The sequence below is a fragment of the Zalophus californianus genome, chromosome 17, assembly GCF_009762305.2.
Source record: "Zalophus californianus isolate mZalCal1 chromosome 17, mZalCal1.pri.v2, whole genome shotgun sequence".
Lineage (NCBI taxonomy): Eukaryota > Metazoa > Chordata > Mammalia > Carnivora > Otariidae > Zalophus > Zalophus californianus.
The window spans coordinates 45,917,779-45,941,640 of record NC_045611.1 but is presented as its reverse complement, the minus strand read 5'-3'; the positions used below and the strand labels follow the sequence as shown (position 1 = coordinate 45,941,640).

Below are 23,862 nucleotides of genomic sequence, written 5' to 3'. Positions count from 1 at the left end.
GAAACCATGCATGTCCTTGGTTAGGGTATCTTAATATTATCTACATGTCAGGTCTCGAAATTAGCCAATAAATTTAAAGCAATCTTAATAAAAATTCCAGATTTTTTTGAAGTACTTGATAAACCAATTCTAAAATTTATATGGAGGAATAAAGGTATACAAATAGCTAAGTCAACATAAAAAAGGAAAGGGGGGGTCTTGCTTTACCAAATATTAAGACAAACTGCAAAGCCATAGTTCTAAAAATAGTGTGTTGCAAGAACAGATGAATATACCAAAGGAACAGAACAGACTCACAGGCAGACCCAGGCCTGTATAGGGACATAAAATGATAGAGGTGGCACTTCCATTCGGTGGGAAAGGATGGATTGTTCACTGAGACTTTAGGAAAACTGACTCACTATGTGGAGAAAAAAAAAAAAGGATCCTTACCTCACACCACATACAAAGATAGACTCCAGACGAAGTAAAGACCTAAATGTAAAGAATAAAACTATGAAATTAATGGGGGTGCCAGGCTGGCTCAGTCAGTGGAGCGTGCAACTCTTGATCTTAGGGTTGTGAGTTTGAGCCCCACATTGGGTGTAGAGATTACTTAAAAAAAAAAAAAGAGCATTTTCCCACAGTTCTAAAGGTTGGGAAATCTGAGATCAGGATGCCAGCTTGGCTGGGTTCTGGCAAGGACTCTCTCCCTAGCTTGCAGATAGCTGTCTTCCTGCTGTGTTCTCACCGTCAGAAAGAAAGAGAACAAGCTCTCTGGTGTCTCTTCTAAAGAGGACCCTAGTTCCATCATACCTCATCTGATCCGAATTACCTCCCAAAGCCCCATCTCCAAGCACCATCACACTGGGGCTTAGGGCTTCAACATAAGAATTTTGGTGGGGGAGACACAAACATTCTGTTCATAACAGTGACTTCTTTTTTTTTTTTTTTTAAGATTTTATTTATTTATTTTAGAGAGAGCGCGTGCTTAAGCATGAGCGGGGGGGGGGGGGGCGGCAGAGGGAGAGGGAGGAGCGCAGGAGGGATTCCTCACGTGGAACTGGATCCCAGGATCATGACCTGAGCAGAAGGCAGACGCTTAACCAACTGAGCCACCCAGGTGCCCCAGAACAGTGACTTCAGAGGCTAGGTCAGAAAAAGCTTTAGCTGGGTTCTCTCGGTATGCTTGTTACTGCAAGCCAGCTGCCATGTTGTGAGGAAGCCACACGGAGACATGGAGGGGTTTTGTGTTCTAGACAGCCGGGAAAGAACAAAAAAACAAAAAGACCCCAACATATGTGTGAAGAAGCCTGGAGAGGGAGCAGGACCCTAGCCCTAGATGCCTTCTGGCTGCAAGGCATGAGAGACCCCCATGACAAGTGCTCAGCTGAGCCCCGTTGCTCCCAGAACCATGAGACATAAATGTAATAAATGATGGCTGTTTTCTGCCACTGAATTTAGCGGAGTTGGTTATACAGCCAGTGATCACAGGAACAGTGACCTACGGCGGGGGGTGGGGGGCGGGTGCAGCCCCGAGGGAAGGACTTCTGAAACAAAACTTCAAGACTCTAACCCATAAGGTGAAAGAATTCGATGAATTTGATCATGTCAAAATCAAGAGTTTCTGTCCAAAGAAGAGCCTCATAGATGAAGCCTCATAGCTGTTTAATAGGCAGAATGAGGGAAGATATTTACAACATCTACAACTGATGAGTGATTACAATTCAGAAACTACAGGGAACTCTTTTGCAAATCAACACCAGAAGACAACACCCCTTACACTGATCTCGATGAGCACTGAGTAAGGTACAGAATTGTTGAATCACTGGATTGTACCCTGAAACTACTAAAACATTGTATGGTAAATATACAGGAATTAAAATTAAAAACTTAATATGGGGGCACCTGGGTGGCTCAGTTGGTTAAGCATCTGTCTTTGGCTCAGGTCATGATCTCCGGGGCCTGGGATCGAGCCCCATGTCAGGCTCCTTGCTCAGTGGGGAATCCGGGAATCCCTTTGTCCCTCTCCCCCTCCTCCCTGCTCTTGCTCTCTCTCTCTTTCTCAAATAAATAAATAAAATCTTAAAAAAAAAAAAAACCCTCTAGGGACGCCTGGGTGGCTCAGTTGGTTAAGCGACTGCCTTCGGCTCAGGTCATGATCCTGGAGTCCCGGGATGGAGTCCCGCATCAGGCTCCCTGCTCGGCGGGGAGTCTGCTTCTCCCTCTGACCCACCCCCCTCTCATGTACTCTCTCTCTCTCTCTCTCTCATTCTCGTTCTCTCAAATAAATAAATAAATCTTTAAAAAAAAACAAAAAACCCTCTAAATTTAAAAAAGGGATTAAGAGTACACTTATCTAAGTAAGTACTGAGAAATGTATAGAATTGTTGAATCATTATACTGTATACTTGAAACTAATATAACACTGTATGTTTTTATACTTGAATTAAAAAAAAGTTCACACCAAAAACAAAACAAAACAATAACATCCCTGGTAGGAAAATATGCAAGGGATTATCAATAGCAATCCAAAAGAAGCAAATTAAAACAACAATGAGAGGGGCACCTGGCTGGCTCAGTCGGTAGAGTGGTGTTGTGAGTTTGAGCCCCATGTTGGGGGGTAGAGATTACTTAAAAATAAAAATCTTAAAAAAATAAAAATAAAACAACAGTGAGCTATCAGTTAACACCTATTGATCAGGCCAAAGTTAGAAAGCTGGATGATACCAAGTGTTGGCCAGAGAAGCAGTGGTATTGACCAACAGAACGGACCAGTAAGCATGGATGAAGTACGTGGTAACGCATGGTAAGTGAACTGGATAAACTGGGTAGCCTAGGCCTGGGGAAATAGGGCCCCTCATACACTGTGGGTGGGAGTGGATCAGGGTCCAGGCTTCTGGGGAGTAATCCATTCATTCAGTCACAGATATTTCTGAGCAACTGCTTTATGTCTGGCACTGTTCCAGGTGCCCCGTAATAACAGGAGCTTACATTCTGGGGCGCCTGGGTGGCTCAGTTGTTAAAGCGTCTGCCTTCGGCTCGGGTTGTTATCTCGGGGTCCTGGGATCGAGCCCCACATCGGGCTCCCTGCTCCACAGGGAGTCTGCTTCTCCCTCTCCCACTCCCCCTTCTTGTATTTCCTCTCTCGCTGTGTCTCTCTCTCTCAAATAAATAAATAAAATCTTTTTTAAAAAAGATTTTGTTTTTATTTATTTGAGAGAGAGAGCGCACATGAGGGGGGGGAGGGTCAGAGGGAGAAGCAGACTCCCTGCGGAGCAGGGAGCCAGATGCAGGACTCGATCCCGAGACTCAAGGATCATGACCCGAGCCGAAGGCAGTCGCTCAACCAACTGAGCCACCCAGGAGCCCTAAATAAAATCTTAAAAAAAAAAAAAAAAAAGGAACTTACATTCTAACGGGGCATAACAGGCAATAAACAATATCATAAATAAGTGAATTATATATTAGAAGGTGATAAGAATTATGGGGAAGTTTTTTTCTGATTCTTTTTAAAGATTTTTATTTTTAAGTAATCTCCACACCCAGCATGGGGCTCGAACTCACAACCCCAAGATCAAGAGTCCCATGCTCTACTGACTGAGCCAGCCAGGCGGCCCCAAGAATTATGGGAAAAATTAAAGAGAAAAAAAATTAAACGTAGCAAAGAGACTGGAAGTGCTAGGAAGGGGGAAGATTGCCATTTTCAATAGGGTACTGTGGTAGACAGAAAAATGGCCGCCAAAATGTGGAGTCCTAATCTCCAGAACCTGGGACTATGTTACCTTACATGGCAGAAGGGACTTCGCAGATGTGATTAAGTTAAGGGTCTTGAGATGGGGAAGATTATCTGGGATTCTCCTGGGGTGCCCAATGTAATTACAAGGGTCTTTATAAGAGAGAAGCAGGGCTCCTGGGTGGCTCCATCGGTTGAGCCTCTGCCTTCGGCTCAGGACATGATCTTAGGGTCCTGGGATCGAGCCCCCAGTGGGGTTCCCTGCTCATCGAGCAAGGAACCTGCTTCTCCCTCTCCGTCTGCCCCTGCTTGTGCTCTCTGAAATGAAAGAGTAAAATCTTTTTTTTTTTTTTTAAGATTTCATTTATTTATTTGACAGAGAGAGAGACAGTGAGAGAGGGAACACAAGCAGGGGGAGTGGGAGAGGGAGAAGCAGGCTTCCCGCTGAGCAGGGAGCCCGATGCGGGGTTCAACCCCAGGACGCTGGGATCATGACCTGAGCCGAAGGCAGGCGCTTAACGACTGAGCCACCCAGGCGCCCAACGACTGAGCCACCCAGGCGCCCCGAGTAAAATCTTTTTTAAAATTTAAAAAAAAGAGAGAGAGAGAGAAGCAGAGGGAAATTTGACACACACACACACACACACACAGAAGAGAAAGTGATGTGAAGACAAGCAGGGAAAGATTTGAAGATACGGGCCTTGAAGGTTGGAGAGCTGGCAGTCACAAGCCCAGGAAAGCCGTCAGCCACGAGGGCCTGGGAGAGGCGTAGACAGAATGCTCTCCTAGTACCACCAGAAGGAGGGGGACCCTGTCTGCACCTTGATTTCACACCAGTGATTACCGATTTCAGACTTCTGGCCCCAAGAACTGTAGGAGAAGACATTTCTCTCATTTTAAGTCGCCAAGTTTGTAGTCATTTGTCACAGTGGCCATGGTTCTGCCGCTTCCCATCCCCTCCTCACCCCTGCTCTGCCCCCTCCTCCGACTGGAGCTACTGCAGACTCCTCCCTGGTCTTTGTGCTCCCACCCTCCAAAATTTGGCCCACCTGTGCAACCGTGGGGATCTTTCTACAGCAGCATTAGATCGTGCTTGGAATGCACATTGGCTTCCTTCCCTTGGGTTTTAAGGCCCTACCTGACATGGTCTGACCTTGTCCTGAGTCTCAGGATTGTTGTGAGGGTCACATGACTGTGCCCTGGCAGGGGGAAGAGTGCTCAGTGACCAGGACTCCCCCCGTAGCCAGCCCGTCAGGGCAGCACACAGGGTGCTTGGGGGTTAGCACAGCCAAGTTCAAGTCCAGGCTTTGGGGTTTATTTGTGATCTCCCACCAGAGACCACCCCTTGGGGGGGGAGGGGCTGGAACCATGCCCATCCCGCTAGGCTATTAGATTAGATATGTAAAACCTTCAGCCCAGGTGAGGCGCACGGTAGGTGTTCAGCCACAGGAATTTATGATGTAAGGATCACATTTATCGCGTGCTAAAAGTGCCAGGCACTGTTCTAAGTGCTTCACATGGACCCACAGGATCCTCCCCACACACCTGGGAAGCTGGAACTAGTACTCCTATTTTGCAGATGGGAAAACTAAAGTTTCAGAAAGATGGAGGAGGTTCCTGCAGAGCCACAGGGGAACACAGGACATTGGCCCACAGAGCCCACGCCCTCCACTCTTGTCTCCGTGGCTTATGACGTGCCCACCGCACTCCAGTGCTTGACAACCTTCCCTTCGACTATATTTTGTTTCTTCTTTCTGTGTTTGTCCTCAAACACTAGCCCAGTAGTTCTCATGCCTTGAAGTCATTAGAAAGATGTGGGGGCTTGCTAAGGATAGATTCTGGGGTCTGTTTTCAGAGACCCTGAATCCCTAGGACTGGGGCATTGGGGGGGATGGGCAGGGATGGCATTTTCACAGAAGACCTGGGTGGATCCTGACCCAGGGAAGTCAGTAAGCTCCCCCTCAGAGTAGCACAGGGAGGAAAAGTGAGGTTAGCTTCTCAGTCAGACCGGGGTTCAAATCCTAGCTCTCCTTGCCTGCTGGGTGGGGGCTCTTGCCGAGGGTGTTGTCCCTCTGAGCCTAAGTTGCCTGACCTCACCTCCCCTGTACTTCAATATCCCCATCTGGTCGGGAGACTTAGGAAGGTCATGTCTGAACATCCCAAGGGAGGCTTAGGGGAGGGCTGTCTATTCTTTTTTTTTTTTTTTTTAAATTTTACTTATTTATTTGAGAGAGAGAGAGTGAGAGAGATAGAGAGCACGAGAGGGAAGAGGGTCCGAGGGAGAAGCAGGCTCCCCGCTGAGCAGGGAGCCCGACGCGGGACTCGATCCCGGGACTCCAGGACCATGACCTGAGCCGAAGGCAGTCGCTTAACCAACTGAGCCACCCAGGCGCCCCATGGGCTGTCTATTCTGAAGATGAGTGGGGAAGAGAGGGATATGCGGTGGGAGGTTAGCAATGGTGTCTCCCTCAGAGGCCCAGGCGAAGCCCTCCGGGGTCTGGAACAGAGGGTGTCCTAGCGATTCCACAGGAGCTTTTGGGGTGGGGTGTCAGACACCAGTGACCAGGTGCTGGGCAGGGTCGGAGGCCCAGGGTGGGTGGACCAGTGTCTCCCCTAGTGGCCCCACTGCGGGAGTAGGGTGTCTGTCCTAGGTCTGAGGCTTCAGAACAGCCTGTGTGGACAAAGACTGGGGCCACAGTGCCCTCTGCTGGCCAGATCCTCGGGCTCCAGGATTAGGAGAAGTGACCAAAGGCTGGGACTTCCACGGTCCGTGTTCTCAACACTTGGGTGACATCTTGGGGCCCCAAGATGTCAGAACAGACAATTGCTCCGTGTCTTGAGAGGGCAAGGGGTCAGGACTCGAAAGGATTCTCCTGGAATCCGCTCCAAAAAGCCCCTCCCTGACCCACAGCCTGTGTCGGGAGCTTCCTCTGGGCTCCCACAGCCCCTGTGCTTCCCTATCCCAGCCTTGACCCCTCTGCTTGTGCTTCCTCCACTCTTGGCTGTCATCGTGTGGGGATGGGTCTGTTATCCCACCGGGCTGTGAGCTTACGAGCCCAGGGCGGAGCAGCACTGCTGTGTCCAGCGTGCCCACACAGAGCTGGGGACCGTAATACTCTAGAAAGGAGTGAATGTGCCTGTGAACCCCTCCCTTCTCTTTGTCTTTAGCTCCAGGCCCCCTGTTGGGGGGGCTTCCTTAATACAGCACCCCCCTTTCAGGTTGTGCAAGTGTCTGTGTGTGGAGGGCACAGCATGGAGCCCCCCCTTACTCTCTGTTCTGTTGGTTGCATGCCTCAGAGCTAGACGGTGGGGAGAGACACGGAGCATAACGTCTGGTTGATCCACTTATTTCTTCAACAAATGATTATTGAGCACCTACTACTTTTCAGGCCCTGTTCTAGGCACTGGGAAGACAACAGTGGCCAGGACAACAATCCCTTGTTTGGGGGATAAGTGAACAATCCCTCACAGAGCTGATATTCTAATGGGTGGAGACAGACAATAAGTCAAATAACTAAATAGATCAATTACACTATGACAAACTATGATAAGTATTGGAAGAGAAAGCATTTGAGAGGACAGGGTTATGGGGGATGCTATTTTAGCTGAGGTTGGATCCGAGGAGGTGACATTTAATCAGGAACCTGAATAAAGTGAGGGATGGAGCCATGTGGATATCTGGGGGAGGAACATTCTAGGCAGAGAGAAGAGTAAGTGCAAAGATCCCGTGGCTGACATGGGACTGGAATCTTCCAGGAACAGGGAGGAGGCCAGTGTGACTGGAGTAAAGTCAGCCAAGGGAAGGAAAGAGGGAAATGAGGTCAGAAATCTGATGACAGTTGGGGAGGGGATCAAGTAGGGTGTTGAGGGCCGAGGGAGGACTTTGCATTTTACTCTAATTGTGAAAGAAGCCACTGGAGGTTTTGAGCCAGAGAGCATTGTGATGCCATAAGTTTTAGATAGCCCACTCTGGTTGCCGTGGGGAGAACAGACCTGGAGCCGTCCAGGCAGGAGACAATGGTAGATGGTACTAAGTGGAGGCTGTGAAGGGAGAAGACTACATGGATTGTGGATCTGTTCTGTGAATGTAGAGATAATAGGATTTGCTGATGGGCTTTTGGTGTGTGTGTGTGTGTGTGTGTGTGTGTGTGTGTGTGTGTGTGTGTGTGTGAAAAAGAAGAGAGCCAATGATTGATTGCACTTAGAACAAAATCCAATTTCTCTGTAATGTCCTACAAGGCTCTACATGATCTGGGTCCTTGCTCTCTCCCCAGCCTATCTCTCCCCTCACTCACTCTGCTCCAGTCACACCAGCTTTCTCACTGATCTTTGCACTTGTCAAAGCTCGCTCCCTTTCCCCTCCTATTGCCTGGCTGGAAATTCTCAGGTCTCAGTTCAAATGCCATCTCCTCAGAGAAGCCACTTTATAGCATTCATAATTCTCTAAAATGATTTTGTCTCTTTATTTTCTTCTTAATCACCTATCTGTCTTTTTCCATGACAAGGTCAACTCCTGGAGGGCAGGGACTTTGTTGGGTCACTGCTGTATGCCACCGTGTCTAGAAGAGTGCCTGGCACCTGGCAGGCACTGAATAAGTGAACAAAGGCAGTGATTAACCCCTGTGCTTATTTACACGCTGGCTTACACAGAAGAGACACCCAGACCAGCAAGCACAGACAAGAACACACGACAGATCCTGGGGTCATCCACATACCCTGGGGAGACCCAGAGGCCAGGAACCACCTGCTCTCACGCCCGCGGTTCCTGGAGGATGGAGAGCCCGAGATGGGAATGGAGGCACCCTCAGGGAGGAGGAAAGGATGCTCTGGGACGAGCCCAGCCCCGCCCTGTATCCTCAGCAGCCAATGGGCGTGTGGTCCTCCCGGCGCCCCCTGGGACGTGTAGTCCGGCCAGGGGCGCCCTCGGGCGCCGCCGCGCGCCCCGAGACTCCACGTCCCGTCGTGCGCCGGGAGGTTCTGGGATTGGCCGAGCCCCGCCCCCGGCCCGCCCCGCTCGGCTCGCGCCGCAGCCCCAAGAATGAATGAAATCGTAGCGCGCTGGGCGGCAGAGCGGGCGGCGCAGGCCGGGCTGGGCCCGCGCGCGGCGGCAGCAGCGCCCCGGGCCGGAGGCGGCCCAGCCGAGCGGGCCATGGCCACCGCCATTCAGAACCCGCTCAAGTCGTGAGTGTCCCCGCCGTCCACGTCCCTCCATCCCGCCCCCCACCCCCGGCCCTTCCCCCGCCCTCGCTGGGGAAGGGGACGCGGCGCGCGGAAGGTAGTTTAATGGAGACCCCCAGAGCGCCCCCCAACCCCTGGGGGACCCACCGCCCCTTGTTGTCCCCTGGGGTTGGGGGCGGGAGCCCCTTCAGGGTCGCGGGGGCGTCTCTCCTTTGTCGCTGTCAGTGAAGGAATGTGGCGCGCGGGCTGGGGGGTGGCGGAGGCCGTTTCCCCACCCAGAGTGGGGGTAGGGGCTTCCCTCTCTTCCTCCTCCATCTCTCCTCCTCCGCATCTCTGGGGGCGCCGGGCCTGCCCCGGCATAGGGCTGGGAGTACCGACGCCTAAGTCCAGACCTCAGTCTCCGGGGTCTTCACCACCCTCTTTCCTCTGATCAGAACACCTTTCTCTTTCCCCCTCTTTCTCCGGGGACCTCGGCCCCGCGCGGCCGCAGGGTGGGAGCTGAGACGTCGGGGCTCCTGTCTCCCCCTTTTCCTCCCCCGGTCTTCAGGACCTAGAAGCTCCGACGCCCAGGTCAGCTTAGACCGTGGGATCGCTCCCTCTCCCAGCCCATAGACATCTAATGAGAGCATCTCTCATCCCCTTGGGGACCGGATGCCTCGGGAGAGGATGCTGGCAGCGGCCCTCAATCTCGGGGGATTCCCTCCCTTTCTGCCCGTCCGCGTCCCTCCTCCGAGCGTTAGCTTCCTCCTGGGCCCGGTGGCTAGGAACCTGGACGCCTGGGTTCAAGCCCATCCCTGTCCATCCCTCCCCTCTCCTAGCCATCCCTCGCTCTGTCCACCTCTCTTCTCTCTCTTTCCTTCTCTCTCTCTCGCTCCCTCTTCGGGATCCCGGACTCCCGGGTCCCAGCGCTCCCCACCCCCTTTCCTCCGGCGGTGACAGCGGGCTCAGAGTGACAGGCGCGCGGCCGTTCCCGCCCTCCCTCCTCGGCTGGCGAGCGCGGCACTCCCCTCCCCCTCTTCCCGGGCCTGGGGGAGGAGGCGGAGGGCGAACGCCCGCGGCGCCGCACAAAGGGGCTGGGGCGACCTCCCCCCGCAACCCCGCTTCCCCCAACCCCTTGCGCTCGCCGCCTTGACCTTGAGCAACGTGTGCTGGCTGGTGGGGAGGGGTAAGGGGACGGGAGCGCCCCCCACCCTCCCAAGGGCTGTGTCAGACGGCTGGACCCAAGGCCCCCAGTAGTTTCTGGTTTCTGGCGGGGTGGGCTGTTGGGAGAGGAGGGGGGGTTGATAGGCACGCGCCTACACGTGTGGCTTTGCGGTGAGCCAGAGAGAGCTTACAGGGCGCGTGTGCGGAGCTGGGGTCAGTGTGGGGAGGTGTGTGATGGTGACACACTTCTGCTTCCCTCTCACTCTGCCTTACACACAGACAGATGTGTCTCCTATGAGAAACACCCTCAAACGGGCTGGGACAGGGTTCCTGTACAGGTTGGTGGATCTACAGGCATTCTGGCCTCCTCACTCTGACCCTGGCGCAGACCTCTTGGAGGAGGCCAGGGGAAGCGCTGGGGTGGGAGTGCCTTCGCCCTTATTTGCCCTTCTTTGCTCTCATCATGGGAGAGGTCTGCAGGGTGGAGGGTTGAAGGCAGGAACTGGCTCCTGAAAAGAATGTGAGAGCGAATTGCCTTGGGAGTGGGAAAGTGGAAGGGGCAGGCCTAGGGGTTCTGACTGCTTCGCTTCAAACCTCATCTTGAGCTCTTAAATCACCTCCCACCTTCTCCCCCTCCTCCAGAGCCTCAGTGTTACCATCTGTGTAGTTGGGAATCATAACAGTGCCTACGGCCTCAGGGGCTGTTGTGATCTTTGTAAAGCACTCGGAACAGAGCCTGACCCTAAGTGTACCGATTAGTGTAGTATCAATATTGATTTCTCGTGTGGTCCACTTTCCGTGCGGGGCATCGCAGGTGCCAAGAGGCCAGAATAAGGTTAGGGTGGGAGTGCCAGCTCCCTGCTTTGCTCTCATCTTCTGAGGGGTCCGCAGGGATGAGGGTAGGCTGCGGGGCTAGGAGTTCACGTGTGGAAGAGGGATCTGTGAAGGTGACCAGGGGTAAGGAAAGGGAGGGAAGTGTCAGCTTGGGTCTGTGGTCAATTGCACGGCTGGACAAGGGCCTCCAGGGAGGTCATGGAGTCTATCTACACTCAGGCTCCAAAGGGATCAAATTGATGGAAGTGTTCTGGGGTGGGGCAGGAGTGAGCTGGGGTGTCTGAGGCTGGAGGTGTGGGGAGCCAAGTGTCATGTGTTGGGGGACCTGTGAGGGTGGTGGGAGGTGTGAGAGGAAGGTGGCAAGGGAACTCTTGGAGCCGAGCTGATGGGCGGAGGGGCAGGGCTTACTGCGGGTGAGGTATGGGGTGGCCAGTAAAGGAGCCTGGAGGCCAGCATGAGCACGGGGGTACCAGCGTCCCCCACTTACTCCCCATTGCCACCTACTCTCGGCCAGATGTGAAGCTGAGACCCACTGTGTCCTGTTGGGAGTGCAGGGTGGGGGAGTCAAGGCCTTACTTGGGGGAGATCGGGGAAAGTTTGTGCAGGGGGTCTAAGATTAGGGTGTGTGTGTGTGTGTGTGTGTGTGTTTAGAAGTGATAAGTGTGGAAGACATTGAGGGTGTCTCTCTCACCAGAGGGTAGCTGGAAGCATCAAGTGACAAAAGAGGGGAAGGCTAGTCTGCCTCTCTGTCTGCTGGAGAGCCCCCTGGTGGACAAGGACGTTTGTGGGCGTTTTTATCCATGCGGGGGCTCAAACTTGAACACAAACTTTGGACCAGGGTGGTTCCAGGTGAGCGTTAGTGTGGTGTGGCCTGGTGGGTCAGCGCGCTGTCTGGGAATCCCTTAGGGGACAGTCTGTGTGGGTGACAGTGGGAGAAAGGAGGAGGTAAGCCTCACTTGGGTCCAGATATCTAGGTGAGTGAATCCTTCTCTTAGTCCCTTCAAACAGCGGCCAGGGCTGAGGGCCTGTAATTTCACCTCCCTCTGTCCTCCATTCCTTATCTGGAAAATGGGGATAAAAAACAGCATCACCTCGGAGGGTCATTATGAGGATTGTAGGAGTTACTCCTCTGGAAGTACTTAGAACTGTGTCTGGCACATGGTGGGTACTGAGCATATTTACTCATTCAACAAAAACTTATTGAGCATCTATTATGTGCCAGGCATTATTCTTTCTAGTAATGGTTGGCTGTCACCATTGTACATCTTACTGCACATCAGAACCTCTTTGGGGAGTGAATTTACTGAACGTCTATTACCTGCACATTAGAACCTCTTTGGGGAGTGAATTTACTGAACGCCTACTACCTTTTTAAAAAGGTGCCTTTTACCTTTATAGAGGTGCCTGGATGGCTCAGTCTGTTAAGTGTCAGATTCTTGATCTCAACTCAGGTCTGGATTTCAGGAAGCCTGGCAGGCAGTGAGCTCCACGCTGGGCATGGGAAAAAAAAGAAAAAAAAAAACTAACACTTTATGCATATTTACTCATTTAATCCTTATAACAATCCAATGAGGTGTCACCCTCATTTTACAGATGAGGAAACTGAGGCCCAGGAAGGTTAAGTCACTTGCCCAAGGCCACATGGCCCCTAAGGTGCAGAGCCAGGATTTGAACCTGCAAGGTGTGGCTACAGCTCCTTAGGAGCACCTGTGCTGCCTGCCCCGCGGAAGGACGGGCTGCAGCAGGGCGGGGTCACTGTGAGAGTGACTGCCCTGGTGGGACAGATAGGGTGTGCTGGGAGGGCCTGGGGGTGGGGGAGGGAGAGGTGTCAGTGAGCCAAGTGCAGGCATTCCGGTGGGGACGTTTGCGTGGGCACCTCTAAGGTAGCTCTACGTCTCACGGCATCGAAGTGTTTGTGTGAGTGTAAATGTATGTGAGTCTGTGAAGGTGTGGGAGGGAAGTGTGCGTGAGTCTGCGTGGGAGGCTGTGAGTATACGTGTGAATGTGTGTGTAAACTGCCGTACGTGGGTGTGTGCGAGTCCAGGTGTGCATGTGTGAGTGGATGCCGGGGACACTGGATGCGCGTAAGAGCGAGCGCGGGTGAGTGGCCGTGCGCGCTCCTTGGGCCGCACCTCTGCGCCCCCTTCCCCGCGGGGTCCCGCCGGCCCCCAGGTCCGGGACTACCACTCCCAGCATGGCCTGGGCGGGCCCGCCCTGCCGTCGTGATTGGCTGTGGCCCCGGTGCTCCCGCCCCGCGGGAATGAATGGATGGGCGGCCTCAGCGCCCGCCCGAGCGCTGGGAGGACCGACCCGGCGGGGACCTGCTGGGGGCAGGACCCGGGGAGCAAGATGGCCACGGTCATCCCCGGCCCCCTGAGGTGCTGCGGGCCGGCGGGAGACCGGAGAGGGCGCGCGGGCGGGTGTGCGCGGGCGTGTGTGTATGTGTGGCGGCCGGGGGTGGGGCCGAAGGGGTGTCTGGGGGGCTGTCACCGTGGGCCGTGCTGCGCGGGGGTGCAAATGTGTGTGATTGTGGGCTCTGGCAAGAACGGTGTCCGATGCGCTGCTCCTGGAGGAGCGGAGGGTGTGGGGAACTCGGAGTCCTCTTCGGGTCCTTTTCGGCGGAAGGGGGTCATGTCCCGCGCCGCGACCCCCGGGGTTGGGGAGAGAGTGAAATGGCCTGGGGGTGTGGGAGCCTTGGTAAACTCGAGTGAAGCCCACACTACCTTTGTCTTGGCATGTGGAGTGTGTGTCACTTGTTTGTTTGTGTTTTTTGTTTTTGTTTTTTGATACGTGTTGTGGATATGTGTTCAATTTATTTTAGTCTACACTAGGTATCTTTGGATATTTGGGTCTTGAATGTGTGTACATGTCCTTTGAAACTGCACATCATTTGTGTTCTGTGTCTGGATTTGTAGGTATGCATGTATTTATGTGTACATTTTTGTGTGAATATGGCTGGATTTGTCTGTTCCTATGTGGTCTGTGTGTGTATCTTTGTGTGACTATGTGGTATTTTAGATGTTGGTTTCTATAGTGTATCTTTGTGATTGTGTGTGAGTGTGCCCTGTGAATCTGTGTGATTTCTTTGTATAGTATGTCTGGATATTGTGTGTGTGTGTGTGTGTGTGTGTGATTTGTTTGTGTTGTGTCTTTGGGTATGTAAGTGCACGTGTGGGTAGTTTTAACATTCTTCTCATAATATTTGTGTATCTCTGTGTGTCTTTGGATGTGTGTGTGTGTAGTGCTGTGTGTGTGATCTGTTTGCATGTTGTGTGTCTTTGTGCAGGTGCTTTGTTTATGTTGTGTGTCTTTGGATATGTGATGTGTATTTGTGCATGGATATATGTGTGATGTGTCTGTTTCTACACTAGGTGACTGCGCTGTTAATGTTTTTTCAGTAGATATTTGTGTGTGCACATATGTGAGATTTGTCTGTTTCTCCTTTGTGAGTTTTGGGATATGTCTCTCTTTGTGTGCGAATCCTGTGTGGTTTGGTTGTGTTGTGTATTTTGATATGTGCATGTACGGATGGGTCCTGGTGCATTTTTATCTGTTTCCATATTGTGTGTATCTTACTCATTGGCTCCAGGCCTGCTTGGGCCCTAGGCTGGGGGCTCCTGAGTCCAGGAGCGACAGGAGGGGAGAGGTGAGGTTGGGGGAGGCGGCCCACCCATTCCCGAGGGCCGCGCGGAGGGAGGGGTGCCGGGAGACCAGGCGCCCCTGCCCTTGCTGACAGCCACTCGCCCGCTCACTCGCCCCCTCGCAGCCTAGGCGAGGACTTCTACCGCGAGGCCATTGAACACTGCCGCAGCTACAACGCGCGCCTGTGCGCAGAGCGCAGCCTGCGCCTGCCCTTCCTCGACTCGCAGACCGGCGTGGCCCAGAACAACTGCTACATCTGGATGGAAAAGACCCACCGCGGCCCTGGTACCGGCCATGGAGGGTGGGGGTGGGGGTGGGGGTGGGGGTGGGCGTGGGGGCGGGGCGGAGCGGCGGCTTGGCGGCCCGCCTTCTTGCCTTGTGTTCTCACGGCCCCTTCCGCCTTCTCACTCCAGGTTTGGCCCCCGGACAGATCTACACGTACCCCGCGCGCTGTTGGAGAAAGAAACGGAGACTCAACATCCTGGAGGACCCCAGACTCCGGCCCTGCGAGTACAAGATCGGTGGGTGGAGCTGCATCCGGGGTGGCGCCCCCCTCAGTGCCCCCAGCCAGTGTGGATCTGAGCATTTGCCTTTATTTCCCTCCTAGCGAGTGTCTGCAGGTGTGAGTCTGGGTATAGCTCAGACCTTCTCCAGTTTTCCCTGAGTGACTGGGCTTGGACTTGGACTGTATCTTCTCCTACTTGGGCCCAGGTGTATCCGGGGGCAGAGTGGTATCTGTTATGTGTGTCTCCGTGGATCTTCCCTGGCAAGCTGGGATGTGTGGTGTCTGGCTGTATTTCTTCCTATGGGTGCCTGCTTGTGTCTGGATGTGTCGGAGTGTCTTTCCATTTGCAGTGGAGTGTATCTAAGTGTCTGTGTCTCTTTCTAGGTGTTTCCAAGAGTACTTGAGGGTTTATTTAGTCTTGTGTGCGTCTGGTCTCGCAGAGTATCCTGCTGTTCTGAGTGTGTCTGGGTGTATCAGGGTGTCTGGCTGTCTCTTCCTTTGAGTGGCCAGATGCTTTGGAATGTCTGGGAAGATGTCTTCCCCTAGTGGCTCGTGTATTAGGTGTGTTTCTGCCCCTGTGTGCTGGTCCAGCAAGAGCGTCGGGCTTCCTCACTTCTTGGATGTGACCAGGACTATCAGAGTCACTGGCTCTTTCTCTTCCCCTGTCCAGGTGTATCCAAGGGTCTGTGTGGGTCCAGGTGTATTGACGTGTCCACCTGGCTGTCTTTCTGGGTGTGTCTGTCTGCCTCGGAGGGACTGGGTGTCTCCTCCCCTGTGTAGGTCCACGTGTATCCGTTTGAGTGATTCTCTATAGGTATGGCTGTCTCTGCCCCCTGGGTGTCCAGGTGTAGGGTTGGGTCTGGCTGTGTCTTCCTCATGTGGATCTAGGAATAGCTGATGGTTTAATGTCTCTTTCTGATGGTCTCCGGGTGTCTCCAAGGGTTTGAATGTGTTTCCTCCACGTGTCTGGGTGTATCTCTTCCTTTGTGTGTCTGGCTGTCTCAAGATGATCGGTCAGTATCTCCCATGTGCCTCCTGGTTGAGTATCTGTATCTCTCCGTTTGCATCCAGGTGTAAGTGAGAGTCTGGCCGTGTCTCCTTCTGAGCGGCTCTGAGTGTCTGGCTGGGCCTTTCCCAGGGTCTCAGCATCCTTCCCACGGTGTATGATTGCATCTTTGAGTCTTGTCGCTGGTCGAGTGTGGGAAAGCCTCTTTCCTGAAGCACCCCCGACCTGGGCTTTTGAGGAATCCTCCAGGGACATCTTCCCCACTTGACCCAACCATGGCCTTGTCCCCAGACTGTGAGGCACCCCTGAAGAAGGAGGGCGGCCTCCCGGAAGGGCCAGTCCTTGAGGCGCTACTGTGTGCTGAGACCGGGGAGAAGAAGATTGAGTTGAAGGAGGAGGAGACCATTATGGACTGCCAGGTGGGACCACCCCTCAGGGGCCCCAGCTGCCTCCTCACCCCGGCCACCTGCCCTGGCTCATCCTGGTCCTGCTCTGCAATCTCCCCTGGCTCCCTAGGGCCTTCGGGCATCCTAAGTCTCCATCCTTCCACACCTCTTCTCTTTTTGGAAGACCTCCTGACGTGCCCTGCTCCCCCCAGTCTCCAGCTGTGTCCAGAACTCCCACAAAGCAGGACAGCGTCCCCCATTTTCTTGACCTCAATTTCCCTTCTCCTGGTGCCCAGAAACAGCAGCTGCTGGAGTTTCCACATGATCTCGAGGTGGAAGACTTGGAGGATGACATTCCCAGGAGGAAGAACAGGGCTAAAGGAAAGGTATTGCCGCCCAGTTCTTCATCATCCCTCTCCTCAATGACAGGCCCCGTGTACTGAGCATGCACAATGGTCAGGCCGTGCCCCAGTTTGACCTCATCTAATCCCCAGAGCAGCCTGAAGGGGGGAGGGGGTTATACCCATTTTACAGAGGAGCAAACCGAGGCTCAGATATTCGTAAGCCCTTTGCAAAGCAGAGCTTGTACACTGGCTTACAACCGTCTTTATGCCCACACAACAGATGAGGGAACCGAACCTCAGAGAGGTCAGGGCCCATAGTTAGGAAGAGGCAGAGCTGCGCTTCACCTTTTGGGCTCAAATGATGAAAAAGCTCTTTCAGTTCCCTCCCTTTCTTGGCCCTTGATCCCAACTCTTCCCCGCAGGCATATGGCATCGGGGGTCTCCGGAAACGCCAGGACACCGCTTCCCTGGAGGACCGAGACAAGCCGTATGTCTGTGATAGTGAGTCCTTCTGAAGAGGGGGAAAGAGAGAGAGTGGGGCCTAGAGATCTCTCCCCTGCCGGCCCCCTCCCTCCTGTTCTAGAGCCCGGTGGGAGGGGATGCTCAGGCCTCTGGCAGAGGGGGGGAGGCATGATCCCCGAGGCCAGGGTGGAGGCCGCATGGGCTGGGAGGGCTGACGGGCCCTCCCTGCTCGCTCTCCAGTCTGTGGGAAACGGTATAAGAACCGGCCAGGGCTCAGCTACCACTACACCCACACCCACCTGGCTGAGGAGGAGGGGGAGGAGAACGCCGAGCGCCACGCCCTGCCCTTCCACCGGAAAAACAACCACAAACGTGAGCAGGCAGGCGGGCCGTGGGGTAGTGAGGGACCCTGGGAGTGGGGGCTGAGGAGCCTGGGAGGGAGGGGGCACATTAGACATTTCTGGAAAATCTCCAGCTCAGCGGTCCCCTCCCCCCACCGACCATGGGGATGCTGGCTCTGGGGTTGCCATGGCAACCAACCATCTCTCTCTCTCTCTCTCTCTCTCTCTCTCTCTCTCTCTCTCTCTCTCTCTCCCCCTCGCTCCCGGCCCGGGCATAATATTTCTGGGTCTGATTTATTGTTTCAATTAGAGCTTGGGGATGGGGGGTGATAGATGACTCCCCTCCCTCCCTGCCTCCCTTTCTCCCTTCTCGGCGAGGCTTTGGCTGAGGGGCAGGGTCTGCGGCCTGGGAGCCCTCGGCGCCTGCCCATGCCAATCCCATGCCAGCCCTGACAGCTGAGGGGTGGGGGAGGGCTCGGGGGGAGGCTCTGCCAGGGGAGAAACTGTCTTCCCACCCATCTCCTGGTGGGAGAGGGCAGTCTCTTCATCCGGTCCCCACTCCACCCCCAGGCACCTCTGTGTTCAGGAGTTTTCTTCTGAATGTCCATCTGTCTCCATGCCAGATCTTGGCCAGTGGTGTCCCCAATTTTCATCTAGTTGGGGCTCAGGTGGCACTGGTTTGTCTGGTAGAAGTGTGTGTGAATGGGGAAGCAGGGGGCTCGTCCGAAAGCTGTTCTTTGCAGTTTTACCTAAGAAAAAGAGGGTGTGTGAGTTGTCCTCAGAGAGTTCGGGGTTCCTGAGGAGAATTATCTGGGTCTCCGACTGTTCTGCTCCTGGCCACAGCTCGGGGGTAGCTACTCCCTCTCCTTGCCGCCCCCCCCCACCTGGGAAAAGGGGTTCACCCCTGGGGCTGAGGCTGGGGGCAGGGTGGAGCCTTGCCTATGGTGAGAGCCCCTCTCTCTGTCCCCCCAACCCCAGAGTTTTACAAAGAATTGGCCTGGGTCCCTGAGGCACAGAGGAAACACACAGGTAGGGACGCCTCCCTCTGCCCCGACTTCCACAGCAGCCTTTGACTAGGTGCCCCTGCCTGCCTGCGCCAACAGCCGTTTGCTGTCTTTCAGCCAAGAAGGCGCCCGACGGCACTGTCATCCCCAACGGTTACTGTGACTTCTGCCTGGGTGGCTCCAAGAAGACGGGGTGTCCTGAGGACCTCATCTCCTGTGCTGACTGTGGGCGATCAGGTGATACACCCACCCGAGGTTGCTGGGGGCCGGGGTGGAGGGCACCCCAGGAGTCCAGATCTGGAGGGTGGGAGGTAGAGAAGTGCGGCCGGGGCAGCCGGGGGGAGGGGGAGGGGGCGACGACCCCGAGCTGGTGGCGTGGACCCCACTGTGGAGGACTGTGGGAAACTGAGGGGGGCCAGAGAGGCTCTGGGAATAACAGGGGGTGGTTGTCATGGCATTGCTGCTAGTGGCCCATGCTCATCATGGCACGAGGGGTAGTGAAAGCAGGCCTCCAAGGCATTGTGGGTAGTGGAGTGTGATAGTGAGTAATGGATGGATGGCCACTGTCTGGGTACCGTGGATAAATGACGACTCTTGCCATGGACTTGTGGTTCACAGAATGTGGCTTCCCAGGTGGGCTTGTAGCTAATAGACTGTGGTTGCCTCAGCACAGTGGGTAATGACTTGCGGTTGTCATGGTATTACGGGAGTGCGATTCGGTTGTCATGGCAACTGGGTCTCGTGGCCTGTAGCTGTTGTGGCCCTGGGGTAGTGGCTGTGGGCGTCTCTGCACGGGGGCAGTGGGACGGCCAGGGGGTTGGCATCGCACGGTAGTGTCAGAAAGACCTTGGTTTCTGGGGTCTCCTGGGCAATGGGCTTGGGTTGCAGGGAACCCAGAGTGTGGGGACCCCAGTGTGGCAGGCCGTTGCCATGGCACCGTGGCTGGGAGACTGTGGTTGCCACGTTACTGTGGTTAACAGAACCTGTTGGCCATTCTGCTGTGGGTAATGGAATGTGGCTGCCTCAGCCCAGTGGTTAACAGAATGTGGCTGCCCGGGTGTTGTGGGTGGTAGAAGGTGGTTGCCACAGCACTGTGGGTAATGGAATGCGGTTGCCATGGTATTCTGGGGAGCAGAATGTGGTTACCATGGTGGCTGGGTAGGAGCCTGGTGGCCACGGAAGCGTGTGGTCGCGGGGGCACCGCAATCGGGTTGGGGTCGGAGTCAGGGTTGGGGTGGAGTGGGGGGGCCGAACCATCTCCTCCCCGGGGCTCAGCGGCCCCCAGGGGCATGATGACCCCTAACCGCACCCCTGCCCCTCGGTCCCCAGGACACCCCTCATGTTTACAGTTTACGGTGAACATGACGGCGGCCGTGCGGACCTACCGCTGGCAGTGCATCGAGTGCAAGTCGTGCAGCCTGTGCGGCACCTCGGAGAACGACGTGAGTGCGCACCGCCCCCGGGACACGCCCCCTGGCGGGCCCCGCCCCGCCCCTCCGCCCGCCCACGCCAGCGGGGCCTAAAGCCGCCCCCCCCCCCCGGAGCCCCTCCCTGGGGAGCACTCGTAACCTGTATTATTGTTATTGTTAGTGTCCATTAACTGAGCCCGGCACTTAGCACTTAGTGCTCTCCAGCTCTCTGACTCCTCCCAACCGCCCTCGGAGGTAGGTGCTCTTGTCCCCGCCTCACAGAGAAGAAACCGAGCTCAGACAGGGGAAGTGACTTGCCCGAGGTCCCCCAGCTAGGACCCGAACCCACATCCATGGCTTCCAGAGCCGGTCGCAGACCATCTGGGTGTCCTTTTAAGTGTTCCACAGAATCTATAAAACCCGGACTAGGAGCTAGCTGCAAACGGGCAGACCACAGGGGCGTTCTGCCGGGCCAAGCCGGCTTCTGCAAAGACCTGCTCGGAGCCCCTTCTCGTGGGAGGGCCCACCTTCCCCAGCCCCTGTGACCTACCCCTGCCCCAGCCCCCCCACCCCGGTTTCTGGTGCCCGTGCCCCCAGGGTGCCAGCTGGGCGGGTCTCACCCCCCAGGACCAGCTGCTGTTTTGTGACGACTGCGATCGGGGTTACCACATGTACTGCTTGAGCCCCCCCATGGCGGAGCCCCCGGAAGGTGAGAGAAGAGGTGGGCACCACACGGGGGGGGGGCGGGGGCGCGGGCGGGGGGCTGGGTTGAAAAGTTGTCTTCCTGCTGGTGAAGACCCAGGACTGTGTCTGCTGGTTGGGAGGGAGTTGGGCCAGCCCTTCTGGGACTTGGGCCTAACTCCCTGTCCTCCCCCCCCCCCCCCCCCCGCCCCAGGGAGCTGGAGTTGTCACCTCTGTCTTCGGCACCTGAAAGAGAAGGCCTCTGCCTACATCACCCTCACCTAGGCCTGGCTCTGGCTCACCTGGACCTCTGGGGTGGTGCTTCCCGATCTGCCTCTCGGAGCTCCTCCATTGCTCTCCCGCCCTCAGTGCCCCACAGCGGGAGGGGGAGAGGGGGAGCCTGAGAGGGGGCTGGGCCACCCCCTTCCCTCTGTGCAAGTGGAATGTTTGCCCTGTGGGTTGGTGGGCCCACCAGGGCCCCTCTCCCTTCCTCCCTCCTTCCCCATCCCTTGGCAAATGGGCACCAGGGGCTTCTGCTCCCCTCAAAGCCATACCCCGCCTCTGGGCGGGAATGAGGGGTGGTAGATGCCAGCCCCGGGCACGGACACAGCGTTTTTCTAAAGAAAGAGTCAAAAAGTTAAAAAAAAAAAAAGATTAATATATACAAAGAGTCCTCTAAGGCCTGGCTGGGTGGTGGGGGCCCTGCTGAGCGCATCCACTGGGCACCAGTCTATGCCAGCTTCCTGCCTAGCAGCCTCCCCCACCCCAGTTTCTGGAGTTGCAGCTGTCCCACCTCCTCACCCCAAGTGGGCACCGTTCCCCCCGTGTGCCCAGGGCAGGTGGGTGTGGTGTCCACCCTCGCCCCCCTCCTGGTGCCCACCGTGGATACTGCATGACGTGAACCATGGTTTTGAACTCCGTTCCTGCTCCCTCCCTGAGAGCCCCGCCCTGCCCGCTCTGAGCCTGCCGTGGCTGGGGCCCCGCCGTGGCTGGTGGGCGTCGGCTGGGGCGGCGGGGGGCAGGCGGGCCCCTGCCCAGCGCCTGCTGGAATGAGAAGCACAGACTCTGCAACGGACTAGTTTTTCCTCCTTCCCCTGCTCCAGGTCCCCAGCGGCCAGGCCGGGCTGCCCCCCTGCTCCCCTCGCTGGCCATTTTGGGGGCGGCGAGGGGGCGTGGTTGTTTCTTGTGGTTGTGTGTGTTTGTTGTTCGGGTTTAAAAAAAAAAAAGGGAAATTGAGACTGCAAGTGGGGGAGGTGGTGGGCTTGGGGGGGTCTCCCCCAATCCGGGCATGCCCCCCCTTGTAAACGAGTCTCCTTTATTGCCTGCCTCTGCTGTGAATTAACTTGTTCTGTGTATTAAACTGGGCCTGACCCCTCTGCCCACGACTGCCTCGTTCTCCAGGCTGCACCGGGGCGGGGGGGCATCGCCATGAAGGGGTGATGGGGGCCTTGTTGAGGGAGAACTGACCGAGGTTAACAGCTGGAGCCGGCCCGACCTCCCTCTCCCTCCATCCCCCCCCCCCCCCCCCCCCGCCGCCTTTCTCTGGCTTTGTCCCAGCTCCTCCCAGCCTCGCCGGAAAGGAGAGGGGGGGATGGGGTGGAGGGGGCTCCCGCCCAGCCAGCTGTGGTTGCCCTGGCAACGGCCTGCGGCAGCTGCAGTGAGCAGCGGTGAGGGGGGGAGGCGGGAGCTGGGACGGGGCGGGGGGGGGGGGGGGGAAGGGATGGAAAGATGAGGAGGCCGCGCTCCCGGGCTAGGGTAGGGGGCGGGGGTGCCAGGAGCACCTCCTCCCAATCCCCCCACCCCCACCCCCCCCCCGACCTCCCCTGGGGTCCTCCATCCCAGGGATGTTGGGAGGGAAGCAGATTTGGGTGAGGTGGGATGAGGAGGGAACCAGGACGCCGAGAGATCAGGAGGGAGACACAGAGCCACACATTTATAGAGAATCGGAACAAGAGCAGGAGAGGGAAGAAATAGATCTGGGGAGAGAGGTAGAAGAGCGAGCCACAGGAGTGACGGGGGGTGGGGGTGGGGGGGAGAGAACAGAAGAGAGACGGAGATTCAGTGGGAGAGGAAATAATAGTAAGAAAAAATAGCAGACACATCAGGGAGAGACAGAAGGAGGAAGTCGAGAGTGATCTGGAGAAGCAGGAGAGATTCGATGAGGGGAGGCAGAGAACCCGGGCACATAAATTAGGAGAGAGACAGAAGAATAAGAGGGAAGCACATTTGGGGGGAGAGAGACAGGATCCGGGGACAGGTAGAGTCCCAGGACAATGACACAGAGATGAGACTTCAGGGGAGAGGACAAAGAATTTAGGGGACAATAGAGAAATGTGGAAAGAGCCTAAGGTATGAAGGGCTTCAGAGCTTGGCTGGGGACCGAGCCAGGGGTGATGGGCGGGAGGGCGAGACTGGCAGAGCGTCCAAGAGGGCACCCGCTGCAGGATCAGGACGTGACCGCGGAAGGCGAAAAGTGGGGCAAGATGGGGACGGGACCAGCGGGGCACCAGTGTGGGTGCGAGTTGCGGGGCGTCGGACGTTGGTGTGTCACAGGCGCCAGGAGAGGATGTGAGAACAGCTTGTTCTACCGTTCCCGTGCTGGTGGGGGGAGGGCGGCACGGGGAGACGATGGGGCCTCAAGGAGGGTGGAGACTGGGAGAGTGTCTGGAACACTCTAGAATTTTTGGGAGATGTGGAAATAGCTGGTCCACCTCCTCTGGAAAAAGGCTATGCCCGTTTTGGAAAAAGATATTTTTTCGGGGGGGGAGGGGAGAGGCTGAGTCAGAGAAGCATCAGGTTTTAGCTCAGAGATGGAAGACCCAATGACAGGTAAGGGGGTGAGGTGGGTCAGGAAGACTTGGCCACCTGGCCAGCCCTGTCACGAGGTTGGGCTGCTTCTCACACAAGAGGCCAGACCTTGGATTTTCACGTGGAATTCTGAGATTCAGAAAATCAGGGGGACCCTGATCCCCAGGTCAAACTGCGAGTGTTTCATCAGGGCAGCTGCGGAGCCGGGCCACGAGAGGCCCTTAGAGGGAGGCCTGGCTCAGGGGCGAGGTTGTGGGGCACCCCCGCCTCACTGTGTTCCCCCCTGGCCTGGAAGCAGGGGCTGATTTGCACCCGAAACCACGAACCGGACGATTGGCGGTGGGAGGCCTCCTCCCACCGATGAGGGCGGGGCCATGCAAATTAGCCAGTGCCGGGAGGGTGTG

The 23,862-nt window shown here is 55.9% G+C and overlaps 1 protein-coding gene across 17 annotated transcripts; it reads left to right on the top strand.

The window, feature by feature from the left end:
- The first annotated feature begins 8,763 nt into the window (after positions 1 to 8,763).
- On the top strand, positions 8,764 to 22,022 carry DPF1 (double PHD fingers 1). 17 transcript variants are annotated; one of them, XR_003524113.2, is made up of 13 exons: positions 13,073 to 13,248; positions 14,637 to 14,797; positions 14,926 to 15,033; positions 16,315 to 16,442; positions 16,706 to 16,795; positions 17,176 to 17,254; positions 17,456 to 17,587; positions 18,535 to 18,585; positions 18,678 to 18,797; positions 19,910 to 20,002; positions 20,151 to 20,224; positions 20,597 to 20,678; positions 20,865 to 20,919. XR_003524113.2 is itself a non-coding variant. In XM_027618216.1 (12 exons), exons 1-12 carry the CDS (start codon positions 8,865 to 8,867, stop codon positions 20,933 to 20,935), a joined length of 1,167 nt encoding a protein of 388 aa, XP_027474017.1. In that variant the 5' UTR covers positions 8,764 to 8,864; the 3' UTR covers positions 20,936 to 22,022. The 17 variants fall into 17 exon arrangements, 13 of the variants coding, with proteins under 13 accessions (XP_027474017.1, XP_027474015.1, XP_027474020.1 ...); XR_003524111.2 differs by having other exon boundaries at positions 13,079 to 13,248; positions 19,890 to 20,002; XM_027618216.1 differs by lacking the exons at positions 13,073 to 13,248; positions 20,151 to 20,224 and adding an exon at positions 8,764 to 8,896 and having other exon boundaries at positions 19,890 to 20,002; positions 20,865 to 22,022.
- The last annotated feature ends 1,840 nt before the right edge of the window (positions 22,023 to 23,862 follow it).